General features: G+C 36.9%; 1 protein-coding gene across 1 annotated transcript in view; it reads right to left on the reverse strand.

Annotated features, from left to right (window-relative positions):
• Positions 1-14,668, reverse strand: part of EIF2AK4 (eukaryotic translation initiation factor 2 alpha kinase 4) — a 73,718-nt gene that overhangs the window by 2,877 nt on the left and 56,173 nt on the right. The window contains exons 24-37 of the mRNA XM_026651208.2: positions 13,605-13,654; positions 13,293-13,461; positions 12,661-12,777; positions 11,840-11,905; positions 11,077-11,247; positions 10,280-10,414; positions 10,084-10,191; positions 9,240-9,368; positions 6,934-7,020; positions 5,334-5,446; positions 4,037-4,095; positions 3,270-3,367; positions 1,213-1,281; positions 474-518 (exon numbers count right to left, since the gene is read on the reverse strand). Of these exons, the coding sequence (XP_026506993.1) occupies positions 474-518; positions 1,213-1,281; positions 3,270-3,367; positions 4,037-4,095; positions 5,334-5,446; positions 6,934-7,020; positions 9,240-9,368; positions 10,084-10,191; positions 10,280-10,414; positions 11,077-11,247; positions 11,840-11,905; positions 12,661-12,777; positions 13,293-13,461; positions 13,605-13,654 (1,416 nt within the window). The remainder of the gene's footprint in view (positions 1-473; positions 519-1,212; positions 1,282-3,269; positions 3,368-4,036; positions 4,096-5,333; positions 5,447-6,933; positions 7,021-9,239; positions 9,369-10,083; positions 10,192-10,279; positions 10,415-11,076; positions 11,248-11,839; positions 11,906-12,660; positions 12,778-13,292; positions 13,462-13,604; positions 13,655-14,668) is intronic.

A 14,668-nucleotide genomic window follows, 5' to 3' on the forward strand; every position in this document is an offset into this window, starting at 1 on the left:
TATACACTGTAGCTCACAGGGTTCTGAGCAGTAACCAGAAAACGAATCAGAATCATGTTAATTTCAATGGCTGCTGCCTGGGAAAGCCAGGAGCAGCCACAACTCAAGCCAACACTGCTCTATTCACATTCAGCAGGGTATCTTCATGAACAAAGACTGAAAACCTTTTCTTTATTTTAAATGAAAGCTGAACTTCTGCAAAAATTGTTGGCTAAGGACTCCACCAAGCTCAAGAGGGAAAGTTTCCTACTCGTGCATTTGGCAAATGGATTTTTCAAGGCTTGTTCTAAACCCTTTGTGTCTGTACAGAATTGTTTAGCCTTTCTTAAACTCTTTTAAAAAAACAACAACAAAAAACGGGGGTGAGAATTTTACCATTAACTTCAATAAGGACAGGATTTCACTCCATTAACTTTAAACCTTTGAAAACCTACTGTTTAATCCAAATTACATATACACAACTCATTGCTTACCTCTAGTGACAAGAAGTGTATGAGAGTTTCTTTTGACAGATCTACCTGCAAAAATAGGGCAAAGTGGTAAATGTCAAGGAATCAAATGTTATATAGTTTAACAAGTAAAAGTAACGTATTTTTCCAGTTCTATTCCTGTCATCATTCTGGCCACGTGAAAATCTCAGTTCTCAAAAAAGGGGTCAAAATTTAATCTCTAATTTATAAAGAAGTTTTGCAAACACATTTGGACTGCATCAGAATGTTAGGCATTTCCAAAGACAATTTATGTTTGGCAGAGTTCATCTGTGTACATGGAAAGTCTTCCCTTAATTTCAAAAAAGGTAAACATGCTTATTCCTAAAGGGCACATAGGAAGGATGCACTATTTTTAACCTCTTCAGAAAGTGTTGAGAGGGAACCCAGAAAGTAACATTTAAATGTGCTTTATAGTGATAAGATGCAGCAACAAATTAATATTAAATCCACCACCACACAGGAGTTAGAGGTGCAAATAGTTAAAATGTAAACATTTTACTATATGCAACAGTCTCAATTAATACAGCAGGAAGCTTTCTCAATATACTAGCTAAACATTGTGTGGGTTTTATTTTACAATAGATTTCTAAATTTGGTTACAATTGCCAATTCTAAAATTTGAGATTACAGCTGGTGACAGCTACCTTGCTAGCAATTAACATTAAAGACTCTAATGACCAAGCATTTGCCATTTCATTTAGGCTGTAGCAAACAGACTTACGGCTAAAATTTCAATCTCACTTGTTTTCTGTTGCAGATTAGTAATGAAGGTCTGGAGTCTTGTTTGTACCTGCAAATTAAAATTAATAGTGGGTAAAAGTTGCATACAAATTTCTCCTGTTACACTGAAGTTGGGAACCTTTGTTTTCTATTTCAGGAAACGTAAGATTTAATTCTCGATAATTAACTTTGATATGACAGATGGTCAATTGTTAACTAGGAATATGCGGGCATCTTACATTAATGTCAGGAGCATGAGCACAGGGCTCATGTCCACTCATGAAGTATTTTTGCCAATTAGGAGTAGAATGGTAGGAGAGATGATACTAGGACTATTGAGGTTAGGCAGAATTAACACATGATTATGAATTTCCCTAGACAGAGTCAAAGTTATGCTGTTCCTGGGCACTAGTGGAGGCCACCTTTCCCAAAGATAAGAGAAGACACTACTTTAATCAGAAATTGGCAGTAGAATCACAGAAGGCAGTCCTGGAATACACTGTAGCTCCTCTGCAGTTCAGAGAAGATAGCTGCATTTTGGGCAATAGGATATTGAACTGCTGGTGCATTCAGTCCCATTACATTACTGCCTCCTTTCTGAAGCAGGATGAGAATCCAGCAGTCTATAAAAATGGTTGCATTCTTGCATTAAAAATGGGTTTTGCTGATACGGAAGGAAAATTATATCCCATCATAGATATCCAAGTATTTTGGAAGCCAGTAAATCCTGAATTTTCTATCCACTTTGGATTGGAGCCTGTTCTTTTTTTTTCTTACGTTTGGTACATTGTTAGCATCCAAGTGAGGAAAACTCCATCTCTCTTTCATACAGTGGTCTAACATTATACCACTAAACATTTTGTTTTTGGCAAAGCGGGGCACAGTTAGTATGCATCATGTTGGAAAACTTTTGCTTGCACCCCCTAGCTTGAGAGGCCATAATGAAACATTAAATTATAGAGGGCAAACGTTTGAGTCCACTGCATACACACTAAATACAAAATCTATGTTTAACTTGTAACCTTAACATTTTCTTAAGCACTCAAAAGTCAGGAAATGCCAGAATTAAGGTTCCCCATAGCATCTTCACTGAGATCTCTTGTACACATGCATTATGACAGAAAATAACATATTGCCTCTATGTAAATCCATAGTACGCCCACACCTTGAATACTGCATGCAGATGTGGTCGCCCCATCTCAAAAAAGATATATTGGAATTGGAAAAGGTTCAGAAAAGGGCAACAAAAATGATTAGAGGTATAGAACGGCTTCCGTATGAGGAGAGATTAATAAGACTGGGACTTTTCTGCTTGGAAAAGAGGCAACTTAAGGGGGGATATGATAGAAGTCTATAAAATCATGAGTGGTATAAAGAAAGAAAATAAGGAAGTGTTATTTACTCCTTCTCATAATACAAGAACAAGGGGCCACCAAATTAAATTAATAGGTAGCAGGTTTAAAACAAATACAAGAAAGAATTTTTTCACACAATGCACCATCAACTTGTGGAACTCCTTGACAGAGGGTGTTGTGAAGGCCAATACTATAACGGGGTTCAAAAGGGAGCTAGATAGATTCATGGAAGATAGGTCCATCAATGGCTATTAGCCAGGATGGGCAGGAATGGTGTTCCTAGCCTCTGTTTGCCAGAAGCTGGGATTGGGTGACAGAGCATGGATCACTTGATGATAACCTGTTTGTTCATTCCCTTTGGGGCACCTGCCATTGGCCACTGTCAGAGGACAGGATACTGGGCTTGATGGACCTTTGGTCTGACCCAGTATGGCCGTTCTTATGATAGCCTTGCCCCCAGTTATGTGGGAAGTCTGTGTTAGAGCCAAGAACTGGTCTCCTTGGGTCCCATTTCAATGCTTTACACCCATGAAAAAAATCCATTTTCCTCCTCTTGTAACCCTTTGCCCCATTCACTGTCCATTCTGCGGACTAAATGAGGCACAGATCCTGCAGGAGAAACAGCCTGTGATCATACAGCTACATGCAGGCCGGAAAAAAAATTCAAACCAATATGGAAAAAAAAAAAAAAAACTACATATACCTGAGTTTCATAACGCCGTCTGACACTAGCAGGCAATTTTTCAGGAGCTATAACACTCACATTTGGCACTACAGAAGTTCCATGTGGTTCAAATAAACCTAAAATGCAAACAGTTTGAGAACGTATTCTTTCTTCACATAAACAAGCATGTTATATCCTGTTTTAAACAAAACTAACCCCCACTAATCTTAATGGGTCAAGACTACTCTGATGGGTGCTATTGAAGCAATTATGCAATTTTTGTGGCTGCAACTTAAAGGGACTCATCCTGCAAAATCTTCTGATTCTTAAACCAACAGAAAAAACAGCATGGAACTTGGTTGAAAGTCGTCTCCATTAGCTTTCTGCACTGTCCGCATTATAAGTCACATCACTTTGCAGCAAGATAGCCACTTCCAGCTATAGAATCAGAAATGTCTACTGTAAACAAAGTTTTAGTTTATTCAGTGTGGCAAAAAGTCCTTCGTGCCTTGTGAACATTTTAACTGGTGGGCCTAGCAAAAATGGTTGCATGTTTCCTGTAAGTTTATTATAAAATGACTTCTGCATTTTATAGGAAAATGTAATTTAAACTTTTCAAATTTTAGACACAGCATTTGAGATTAGAAAGAAATAACTCTAGCCAGGTAAAAGTTGTAAGGAAAGACATTTGTGGTTTATTTATAGCGATTCTTGTAATGTGATTAAAATATATACTACTTTATTGCAAAGAATGTTTACTGTACACAAAAACAGTCAATTTTAGCCTAGAATTAGTGATTATATACCTGAAGTATTAGCAAATGATCCTTTTAGATTTTGTACTGAGAGATTATCTGAAGTTTCTCTAAAAGCAAGCAAACAAAAACAGTTATAAAAATAGACACAATGTAAAAGTAGTACAGTAATGTAAGCTACTGTTAGCAAACTTTCACATACAAAGGTATTTTGTATTCTTTTCACTCCACTCCACTCCAATTAGCTGAAAAAAATGTAATGAAGATTTTCAGCATATAAATATTTGCAAATTAAATCCTGTATTTTTGATTAGTTAAGAAATGCCAACACACAGTTAAACTTGTTAATTTAAAAAGAACTGTCTTCAACAATCATAGTAAACAGCAAAATTTCCTTGCTACTTTCACTAATTGTAAATGGGAAATATTTTAGACACCAGGTTTCTCTTTCATTACCTTTCTACTCCTATATAGGATCCTGCATTTATGTCATATAAAGTTGCTTCTGTGACATAACAGTCATGTTAACTTCAATAAATGAATGTCAAACAGGAAAAATAGTTGGACTTCATGGCCTGATCAAGCAGGAGGAGATGAGCAACAGGCGAAAGAAAGAGCTTTTCTTGCAAATCAAATTGTTAAAAAAACACCCACATAGCTGGACTTTTCTTCAAATGTGTCCCAGTATGGAAGTTTCCTATTACAGAGCTACATTTTGCAAAACTATTCAAGAATAATACTGAAGGCCAATCTTTTAATGATTATTGCATGTACATCCGTGACAGTATAAAAGTAAAGACCTGATTATTCAGTCCACGCTTCTACTTTCACATGCCCATGTGCATACTTGAATGATTCTGATAAATGCAAGAATTTTACTGTAAGCTTTTTGGGGCAGGGACCTCTTTTGTTCTGTGTTTGTACAGCACCTAGCACAATAAGGCCCTGGTCCACGAAAGGGGCTCATAGGTGCTACTGCGATACAATTAATAAGAAATATCAAAGTTCAGGCAGGTATGCTCACACGTTGCAAGTTTGAACAATTTTCCTCACATAGAAGCCCAGCTGAAAATCTGGCCCTAAATCTGTAAAGCAGTAGGAAGAATACTTCAAAATGTTACTCTCAGTTGCCTTTGGCAAATCTCAAGACATAACAGAAGTCATACCATCACATTATTTTCCTTCTTTTTCAAAAAGGAATTTGGCAAATCTTTCTCAATGGTAATTTTAATTAAAAATCAATGTAATAGAAACCTCAACGGAAGTCTTATTTTGAAAGACTATATTTAATCTGATTTATGAAATGACCTTTAATTTGAATACTCCTGTTCACTATTTATGCAGCTACCTGTTACTTCTTTCATCACAGACTTTAGTCTTCAGTTTCTGGACCAGGTGTTCTACTAGGTCAGTCTCTAAAATCCTTTTCTCCGTCTGCCTTTCCTTCTCGAAGGATTTCACCTACAAAATGGTAATTTAACATTTTAATGAGTTTAATGAGATTGCTAAATCTGGTAATCTACATAAATATACTGTGGAAACAAAGAAAAGTAAGTTTGAATAGGCTCATCACCTATTAAAGATGCAATTATCAGATGGAATAAGACTGAGACTATCAGTTCATCTGATCACTGGCCAATTAAACCCTCTGGCTTGGTTGATTAGATTTCTGCAACCAAATAACTAACAATAATTTCTTTTGCATTTTCACTGCTTAGGCTTTGCCGCTTGCACTTGTTAATATAGGATAATGACCTTTGGCTGGTGTCCGGGGGGAAATACTGCGTTAAACACAGGGGTTCTCTCTCTCTCTCTGTTTTAAATTAAAGGATTAATTTGGAATGTGGTGGCCTTTCACTGAATTTGCAGAGAGGTAACTCTCCAGCATTTGAACCTACACATATTTGCTCAGTCTTTGTTTTATTAATTACGAAAAGACTAATTAAACTAGAGAATCGCTATGCCATTTAATATATTGACATGCTCTTTGTATTTCTGCTCTACCGTAACAAAATATCACCACTAGGTTTTAAAAGATTAAATGCGTTTTTTTCATTGTATCTTTAATGCCCAGATACATCACTCTATGATCAAATAATTGTCAAGATCAGCTTGTTCTTACAGTTAGTGTAAGAGGAAGATTGATAATTGAAGTAAGTGAAAGGTATCTTACTGTTATACATTATAGCTATGTTATACAATCATGCTATATAGGGGCAAATGACTTTAACAGATCACTGTTTTTTTATGAAAATGATTAAAAGAAGTAGCAGAGATAATGGCCCAGAATCAGTGACAGCTTTGGGCACCAAAAACCTCTGTTTATGCACAGAAGAGATACAGTACAGACAGTGGCAATTCAAGCTTCCTCACAGTAACGCCTTTGCACATCAACCCTGACCTGGAGAGACAAACAGAAATGGTAGGTCATAGTTCTATGTCTACTCAAACATTGTCTATTTTGCTAGCTGCCAATAAGGCTGCCAATTTTCTTGGTATTTGTTTTGTAATGTAAACAACTGCCCAATTGGAAGAGGCCAGAGATCACCAATTCATTTCATAATGTCACCAAACAGCCATTACATAGTGGTAACACTTGGTCACTACCTTTTAAAAAGAATACACAAATACATCTTAGATGAGACTCAGTCTAAGATACCAGATTTGTATTTAAGTTACCAGATTCTTTTTTTCCCCCAGATAAAAGAGGAGGGAGACTGGGCCTGGTAAAAAACTAGGAAGATGGGTCTGCTGTCCATCCACTATCCATTCTTCAGAGTAATTTCGTACTAGTTATTAACTCTGAAACTGTACTGAGCTGAAATGCCAACTATTAAATTATAGAGCACTTTCCCCAGAAAATATTGTATTAGCTCCACAAAAACACATATTAGAGCAGATTATTCATCTGAAGTATTTACGAAAATTCTCCCCAACCCCACCTTTACCTTTACATGATTTCCTTCTTTCTCAGAGACAAGAGTCACATATGTGATCCCAGAACATTTGCAATACTCTTGCAGTTCTTCTTGGGACTAAAACAAGAAAAAGTAATAGTAGAGAAGTGGGGCAGAGTATAAAATGACAATTTAGACAATCAAAATCTCAATTAAGTTGACTGGAAATACATATATAGTGTACTTATTGACCTTCTGAGTAATGAAAAGCTTTGTACATCGGTCCAGGAAGAACAATCTCCTTGTCAATTTCTTTATTTTCATGTTTCAAAGCCTATAACTCAGTAAAGTGTGTTTCACCAAGAATTAGAAGTAGAAGCTGGATATTTGTCTCCTTTGCATCTATTAGCAAGAATGGGCTATTCTTCCAGTGTTTGTAACTTTCATTACTAGCCCCACTCCTGCACGGAGATCTGCCTGGATGGATCCCTGTCCCTGTGTGGAGCTCCACTGACTTCAACTGGGCTTTGCACAGGGTGTCCATCTGTGCAATTCTCAGCGAAGAATCAGGGCCAATGCTTGTTGTACTGACATAAAAGTTTGTCAGCATTAGATGTCAAGGCAGAAAACTGTCCAAGGTTAAGTGCAATCAAGAGGTTGCAACTTGCCATCTGTGAACAGCCTCAAGGAGGCCAGCAAGGGCCAATGTACACACAGGAAAAAACAAGTGACTTGAAGGGTATTAAACACCAGTTATACTTGCACTTCAACAGCATATAGCCAGATGCAGGAAAAAAGTGAGAAAAAGTAGGGAAATTGTTGCCAATACTAAGACAATAGAATACCATAATATCTGCAAGGAAGCTAAGTGACTCAGAACTCTATGCTGTGGGGCATTCTGAATGTGCAGAGCCACAGTTCACTAAATTTGAGAGAATGGGCAATTCCACGGCATTTCCTTTGACATTCACCATTTAGCATATATATAAATAAACTGAACCAGATTGGCAAACTGTCCAGAGGGGTGTAAGGTAGGTAAGTACTTTGCTTATCGTCCCATAATCTATCTGTGCTGGGCACCTACTGTTTCGTTTGGGCTCATTGTAAGGGAATGAGAAGTCAGTCCTTCAATACAAATAGCATTTCCAGGAATCTTGCAGCACTGGATATTCTTAATGACTAACGCTGTGGTGACACTTGTATGTTTTAGGTCAGTAATCCAACGATACTGTCTGCAGTCCCTGGAGTACAGCTTCATTATGCCACTGTAGTGGCCACTAGAGTGCAGAATATGCTCCTGCCTCGCAGCCATGTTAGCCCGTCCCTTCCCACTGCTAAACAATACATGAAAACTGCTCCTGCAAAAGGTGTTTTTCATTATTGCCACTACTGGCCCCATATTTAGAACCTTTCCATTTCCTCCTAGGAATGACTCCCTCTGTTTCATTTGGGGGGCGGGGGGAGGTTTGGAGTATACTTTGTTTTTATATTGTTGATGTAGGTTGGCAAAATACATTTTTGGGGAAGATTTATGTCAAATACTTGTCCAGGATCTACAGAATCTTGGGTGCTTTTCAATAAAGCTGTCTCCACTACATGTCATCCCATGGAAGCAGCATAACCCAGTGAATATAGCACCAGATTTGGAATCAGGAGACTTGGTTCTTGTCTCACTGTTGACCCTGACTCAGGACATATCCAAAGCCCCATGAATTCAGTAAGAGTCTTTCCACTGGCTTCAGTGGACTTTGTATCATGCCTCAGTGAGTAACCATGGGTACTGTGACGGGTTGGATCACAGAAACCCCCCTGGGAGCTGCCAACTTATGTGCCAAAACTACTTCTATCCCTGTTTTCCCTGCCAGCTCAGGACTCCAGCACCCTGTCTTGCTGAGCCAGACACTCCCGTCTGCTTCAACACAGACTGCAGGTTTGGGGCAAGTAATTCAGACCCTGGGTCTGTGTTGGAGCAGACGGGAGTGTCTGGCTCAGCAAGACAGGGTGCTGGAGTCCTGAGCTGGCAGGGAAAACAGGGATAGAAGTAGTCTTGGCACATTGGCTGGCAGCTCCCAGGGGGGTTTCTGTGATCTAACCCGTCACAGGTACGTCACCTAATCTGTCTGTGCTGTAAAACGAAGATTATGATGCTTATTCGCATTGTAAAAGGTGATGAGAGCTACAGAGGAAAAATACTATAAAAGCAAACGTAATCTTCATTGATTTAAGGATAGCTGAATTGCACCCAGCTGTTCAATATTATGATTCTATAAATGAATAACCTCTAAGAGGCTGCTTTAGCAATACCAGCCTTTATGAAACTGACATATAGCTAACAAATATGTAGACAGACTCTTTACCTGGGACCAGTCATACATGATATCAGCTGGAATTCCCGCAGTCCAGAGTTTTTGAATGATACTGATGGCTCTCGTCATTGACATCTGCCCAACACTCACAACCAACAGATCACAAGAGCCCATAGTAACCTGGAGGAAAAGTAGAAGTGAGAGGGGCAATGTGAGCTACCAGAGCTTGTTTTCAGGTGTAAAAATGTTGATATTCCTGGAGAACAAATATATTATTGTGCTGCTTTTCAAGCAAATTAGGCAGAGATTAGGAGATGGTTCATTATTAAGCATTTTTTTAAATTAAGCTCTTCAGCAAATCTGACCCTGTTACAGCAAAAGCACTTGCAAAGCCTAAATCAGTGAGTTACCTGGCTTTATCTCCTCCCCATTTAGCAATGTTAATGTACCTCTTCACAAAGAGGGATTAAAAATATACACATTCTGCTGCTGAGTGAAATTGTTATATGATTTATGTAGAAAAGCCCATTTTATGACAAAAAGAAGGGCTAGGGACAAAAATACGATTTTTTTTTTTTAAGGGGAAGAACATGACTCTACATATGGGAAAACATATCTTTTCCCCTTTCACAGATATTAATCATTGAATAAATTTCAAAAAGGAAATTTTTATGCCATTAAACAAGCCATATACTACATTTCAATTTACCATTTTTTTAAGAATCTACATAGATAGAAGCAAAGGAAAATGCACCATATCTTGAGGCTTCTGTCTATTTTAGTATGGAATTATTTTGAGACACATCTGAACCTTTTAATATATCTTGACTATCTATGGCTACATACAGATTACTGAAATGACAGAAATACGAATGAAACAGGAACCGAAACTTACAGAGTCCTCCATACTGGAAACTGCAGCAGTTATTTTATCTATAGCTATACTGACTCCAACAGCAGAAGGAAGAGGTCCTATTGTTTGCGGCCCTCTGAACTGTGGAATCTGAAAAGACAAGAAACAATGCTTTTAGTAAGGTATCAAAAAAGTATATGCTTTTTAAAAAAAAAAAAAAAAGGTTAATTACACACACCAGATGATCATATCTGCCTCCAGCTGCAAGAATTTCAGGCACAGTTCTTTGTCTGCGTTTAATGTATGCTATAAACTGAAAGATGACTCCATTATGCTGTTGCACTTTGTAAACGAGTCCTAAATTTATAGACACCTATAAAACAAAAATGAGTATTATATCCTCGCTAAGTCTTACACCAGTTCTAGTTACACAATTGTAAAGTATTAAAAGGTACACATCAGCATATCATGAAAACTTAACATGGTTTCTCTGCTTTTGAGGAGATTTAATACTGCAATTAAAATATTGATCCCTGAAGAGACAGATTCAGCCAAAAAGGCTGGAAAGAGGAAAGAATGTCTTAAATCTAAAGGATCACAAGGGGACATGAACTACTGAAGATTTGTGTATACATCCCAAATAGCAAGCCTTTAGAGAAAATGAGCTATTTCAATTGTTACCATCAGTATTTTAGAAACTTCTAAAATTTTCAAAGAATCCCCTAGTGCTCTCAGTGATATGTATGTAGAGAAAATTATTTTTCAACTAAGAATGCAACTGAAATAGTTCAATTACACAGATATAAGTATTCTTCAGCTGAAGGTTTCTTACCAATACAGGCCCTACTCTGAGAGTAAGGATCTAAAAACAGGCACCACCAGTAGTGTTTATCATATACAGTACCACAATTTGATGGTGCTTTTTTCTGTTCTTCAGACTATCCATGGATTGGTCCCCGGGGAAAGGTTTATGAAGACAGAGCAGTTGTACAGAGCTATAAATCAATGAATTTATAATCTGACTGCTTTACAAACCTGAAGTTTTATACCAAGCTTCTTTAAGAGACCCATGACTTCCTCCAGATCTTTCATGCCGTGTTTTACCAGCTGGGTGACACCAGTTTTTTGTTTTATCATTGTGTTTATCAATGGGCTTAAATCGTTCAACTCTCCCTTCTGCTCAATAAATCTGTACAGGTGACAAAGCTGAAAATATACACAGATACAATACCATACACATGCTTGAATAGAAGGCATATGAACAACAACATAGCTTTGGTTTGGTGTGACTAAAGGTTTACCATTTATACTTGTTTTGCAGAGCAGACTAATAATTCTGCTTAAGAATTTGGGGGAGGGAGTGGACACATGAAAATTCCTAATCAGGGCATCAAAAAGTTGGATAGTGAGAGATCTATCTCAACCCATTCTCTATATTCATGCACCTAACTCTGCTTAATATTATTTAGTATCTCACACATTTTTCTTTTGGAAATCTCAGTCTACAATATTCCATTTACCCTTTGAACATCTGCATAATCTGAAACACAAATATTAAAAAAGGGAGAAACCAAGAAAATAGTAACGCTGAAAGAGACAAGTTAGACCATTTCCAAAGAGGTATGACAGTAAAGAGATCAATGGCATTTCAGTTGCAAATGCAATGGCATCATCTCTATACAATAAGTGGCATATTCTTAGCTGAGGTTTTAATGGGTTTCATAGTAAATAAAGTACTATAGATTTATAACAATTTATAAGGAAATACAAATATAATGTGTAATGTTGAACTACTTACACTGTTTGATGACAGAGAAAGATTACAAAATTTGGCTTCCACTTCTCTTTTTGTTGACTTTTCGGTCTAAAGTACAACAAAAAAACATTATATTGTAGCATATTTTTAGAAAATTCACTTTTGAGAAAAAAGTTTACTAATTGTTTGAGACAAGAATTAATAATGCAGCTCCTTGGTTACTTTTTTTCCCCCTTTGATGTACCCATCTTCAATCAATTACTCTCTGAAATATCACTGTGAACAATGGCAAAATGTTTACTTGCCTCTCAGTGATTCCATAACTGGTTTGGTCATATTACATGTAAAAAGTCTATTTAAAACATAGCTTTTGCTTAAAAAAAATACAAACTATGTTAAACAGAAATATTACATGAAGTTAAAAAAACCTATGGAAGTTCTTTGTTATGATTTAAACATTCCTCTGTAGTGTTCGCAAATGAAACTGACTAGTCCATTTTCTCTGATTAAACTGTGTGAAGTAAAAGCAAAATATAAAACAATAAAAATATATCTGAATGCAATGTTTTCAGTTTTAACAATTTAGGATGTTTTTAGTCATATAGGTAAAGAATTCCCTCTCCTCCTCTCCCCCCCCCCAATAAATATGTGTTTTAAGATAACAGTTCTCCTATAAGGAGATAGCAGAAAAGGCTTTAATATAAAATGATAATCTGGAATAATCCACCACTTTTAATATATGGTTAAAATACTCTCTGGTAAATTACCAAAGTATTATTACTCATATTTAAAGATGGATCTATAATTAATGTGGCACTTTACAGTTATTAAACTGATCTCTGCATGAGTCATTAATATCTTACCATTGCATCATACAGAATGATGTAGACTTGATTGAGTTTCTCTTCTGGTATCCCACAGTGCAAGAGTATAGCTTTCAATAAAGCAGTGTGGTTCAAGTAAATACTATAGTTTCTTTCCTAACAGAGGAAAAAATATCTTATGTTTTATTGGCATTCCAATATGTAAAATAGCTTTTCTGTTTCATAAGACTAACTTTGAATCTCCCCATCACCTTAACTCCCTTCTGTGTACTACAGACCTGGCAGGATTTGTGCTATTTTATATTTTTAATGTCAGGATTAAGAGCCAAACTCTCACTCACCTAAAAAAAGATAGCTATTATTTCAAACAGTGTTGTAAAAATGTTCAGTAGTGTATACATTGCAAACAGACTGTTCATTGGAAATTGTACTTGAAAAAACTTTTGTCATTTACAGTTTATATTATACTGACTCAGTTTGCAAGTTTTATCAGAAGTCAAAACTTGGAAATATTTAGTGTGTTACAAGGTGAGAAGGTCTTTTTCTAGTCATTGTTGCCTACATATTTCCTTATTTACAATTCCCTCTCTAATGAAACAGCCTTTTATGGTTAAAAAAATCAAAGAATGTAAAATGTCTGTTAATCAAGGAGGTAAGATGAGGGAAACAACCTGTAGTACTGGAAATTCTTGGATGATTTCAGAAATAGCGTAGATTGTTTCTGCAATAGGTAAAAAGCTGTTTCCACTGGAAGTGATGATGTCAAATGCACATTCTAGGAGTTCTTTGGGGTGACAGCGGTCTAACTTCCGAGGTCTGTATACACGCTCTATACAATATCTACAAAAAACACCAAAGAAGGAATCAATACAATACATTCAGTGCTGTCATTTATTCAGTCATTGTGTAGAAAGTTACATGTGCAACAGGTGAATATTAGTCCTATTTGAATGAGGCATAATTCCTCCCAGCCATTTTCTTACCTTTTCAAGTTTGATATGTTATTTCTAGCTACAAATCTTGCAAAAGGAATCTGAAAACAAAAAAAAAAAGGTGGTTGAGACAAATATGCATAACTTCATTCTGACCTATGCTCTTAGACTAATGCTGAATTATATATACATCATGCAGTTACACCTTTATTCTCCCATCTGTAATAATGTCTCAGAAAATGTGTATTTGTCACAACTAAATGGTATTAAGCATCTCTGGTGTATCTTTCAGGAAAACGGTGTTCACTCTTTGAGTGGGGGAGAACTCAGTTTCTCAGTTATGCTGATACAGGAGGTATGCATTGCAAAAGGGGGTATGCATCTAGCAAAAGGCGTACTAACCACGATTGTTTGTGTGCTGATAATAAAACCCTATTTCCAGGAACACAGAAGGTGATTATCAGCTGCCATATTCAGTCAATGCTTCTGTACCCAACACATTTTAGGAAACCACTCATTCCAACAAAGAGATCAAACCTGTGGAGGCCCTTAGAGTATTGATAGCATTTAGTCTGATTCTTCCTTTTATTACACCAATGGTATCACACTGGTCTAAAACTGGGGTAACAGAGGCAGAATTAGACATTATAACTAGCACTATTGAAGGATGACACTAAAAAAGTCTTTAGCCTTTATACCTTTAAAAATTAGGGCTGTTGATTAATCACAGTTAACTCACGCAATTAACTCAAAAAAATTAATTGTGATTAAAAAAATTAATCATGATTAATCGCTCTGTTAAACAATAGAATACCAATTGAAATTTATTAAATATTTTTGGATGTTTTTCTATATTTTCAAATATATTGATTCATATTACATCATGCGGCTGGGAGCTCCCCACAGTTGCTGGGAGCTGCAGGGCCCTGCCTCAGCTTCAAGCTCCAGGGCAGGCAGCTGCAGCAGCCCCTGCAGCTCAGAGCACTAGGGCCCCCTAGCTGACAGGTCCAGCCCTGTGGCCCGGGGGCTGAAGCAGAAAAGGCCATGGAGGTCTCTGGAAATCACGGACTCTGTGACATAATCGTAGCCTTATTAATAACTGTAGAGGAGTCAAA

The sequence above is a fragment of the Terrapene carolina genome, unplaced genomic scaffold (assembly GCF_002925995.2).
Source record: "Terrapene carolina triunguis isolate 2854851 unplaced genomic scaffold, T_m_triunguis-2.0 Scaffold96, whole genome shotgun sequence".
NCBI classification, from domain to species: Eukaryota; Metazoa; Chordata; order Testudines; family Emydidae; genus Terrapene; species Terrapene triunguis.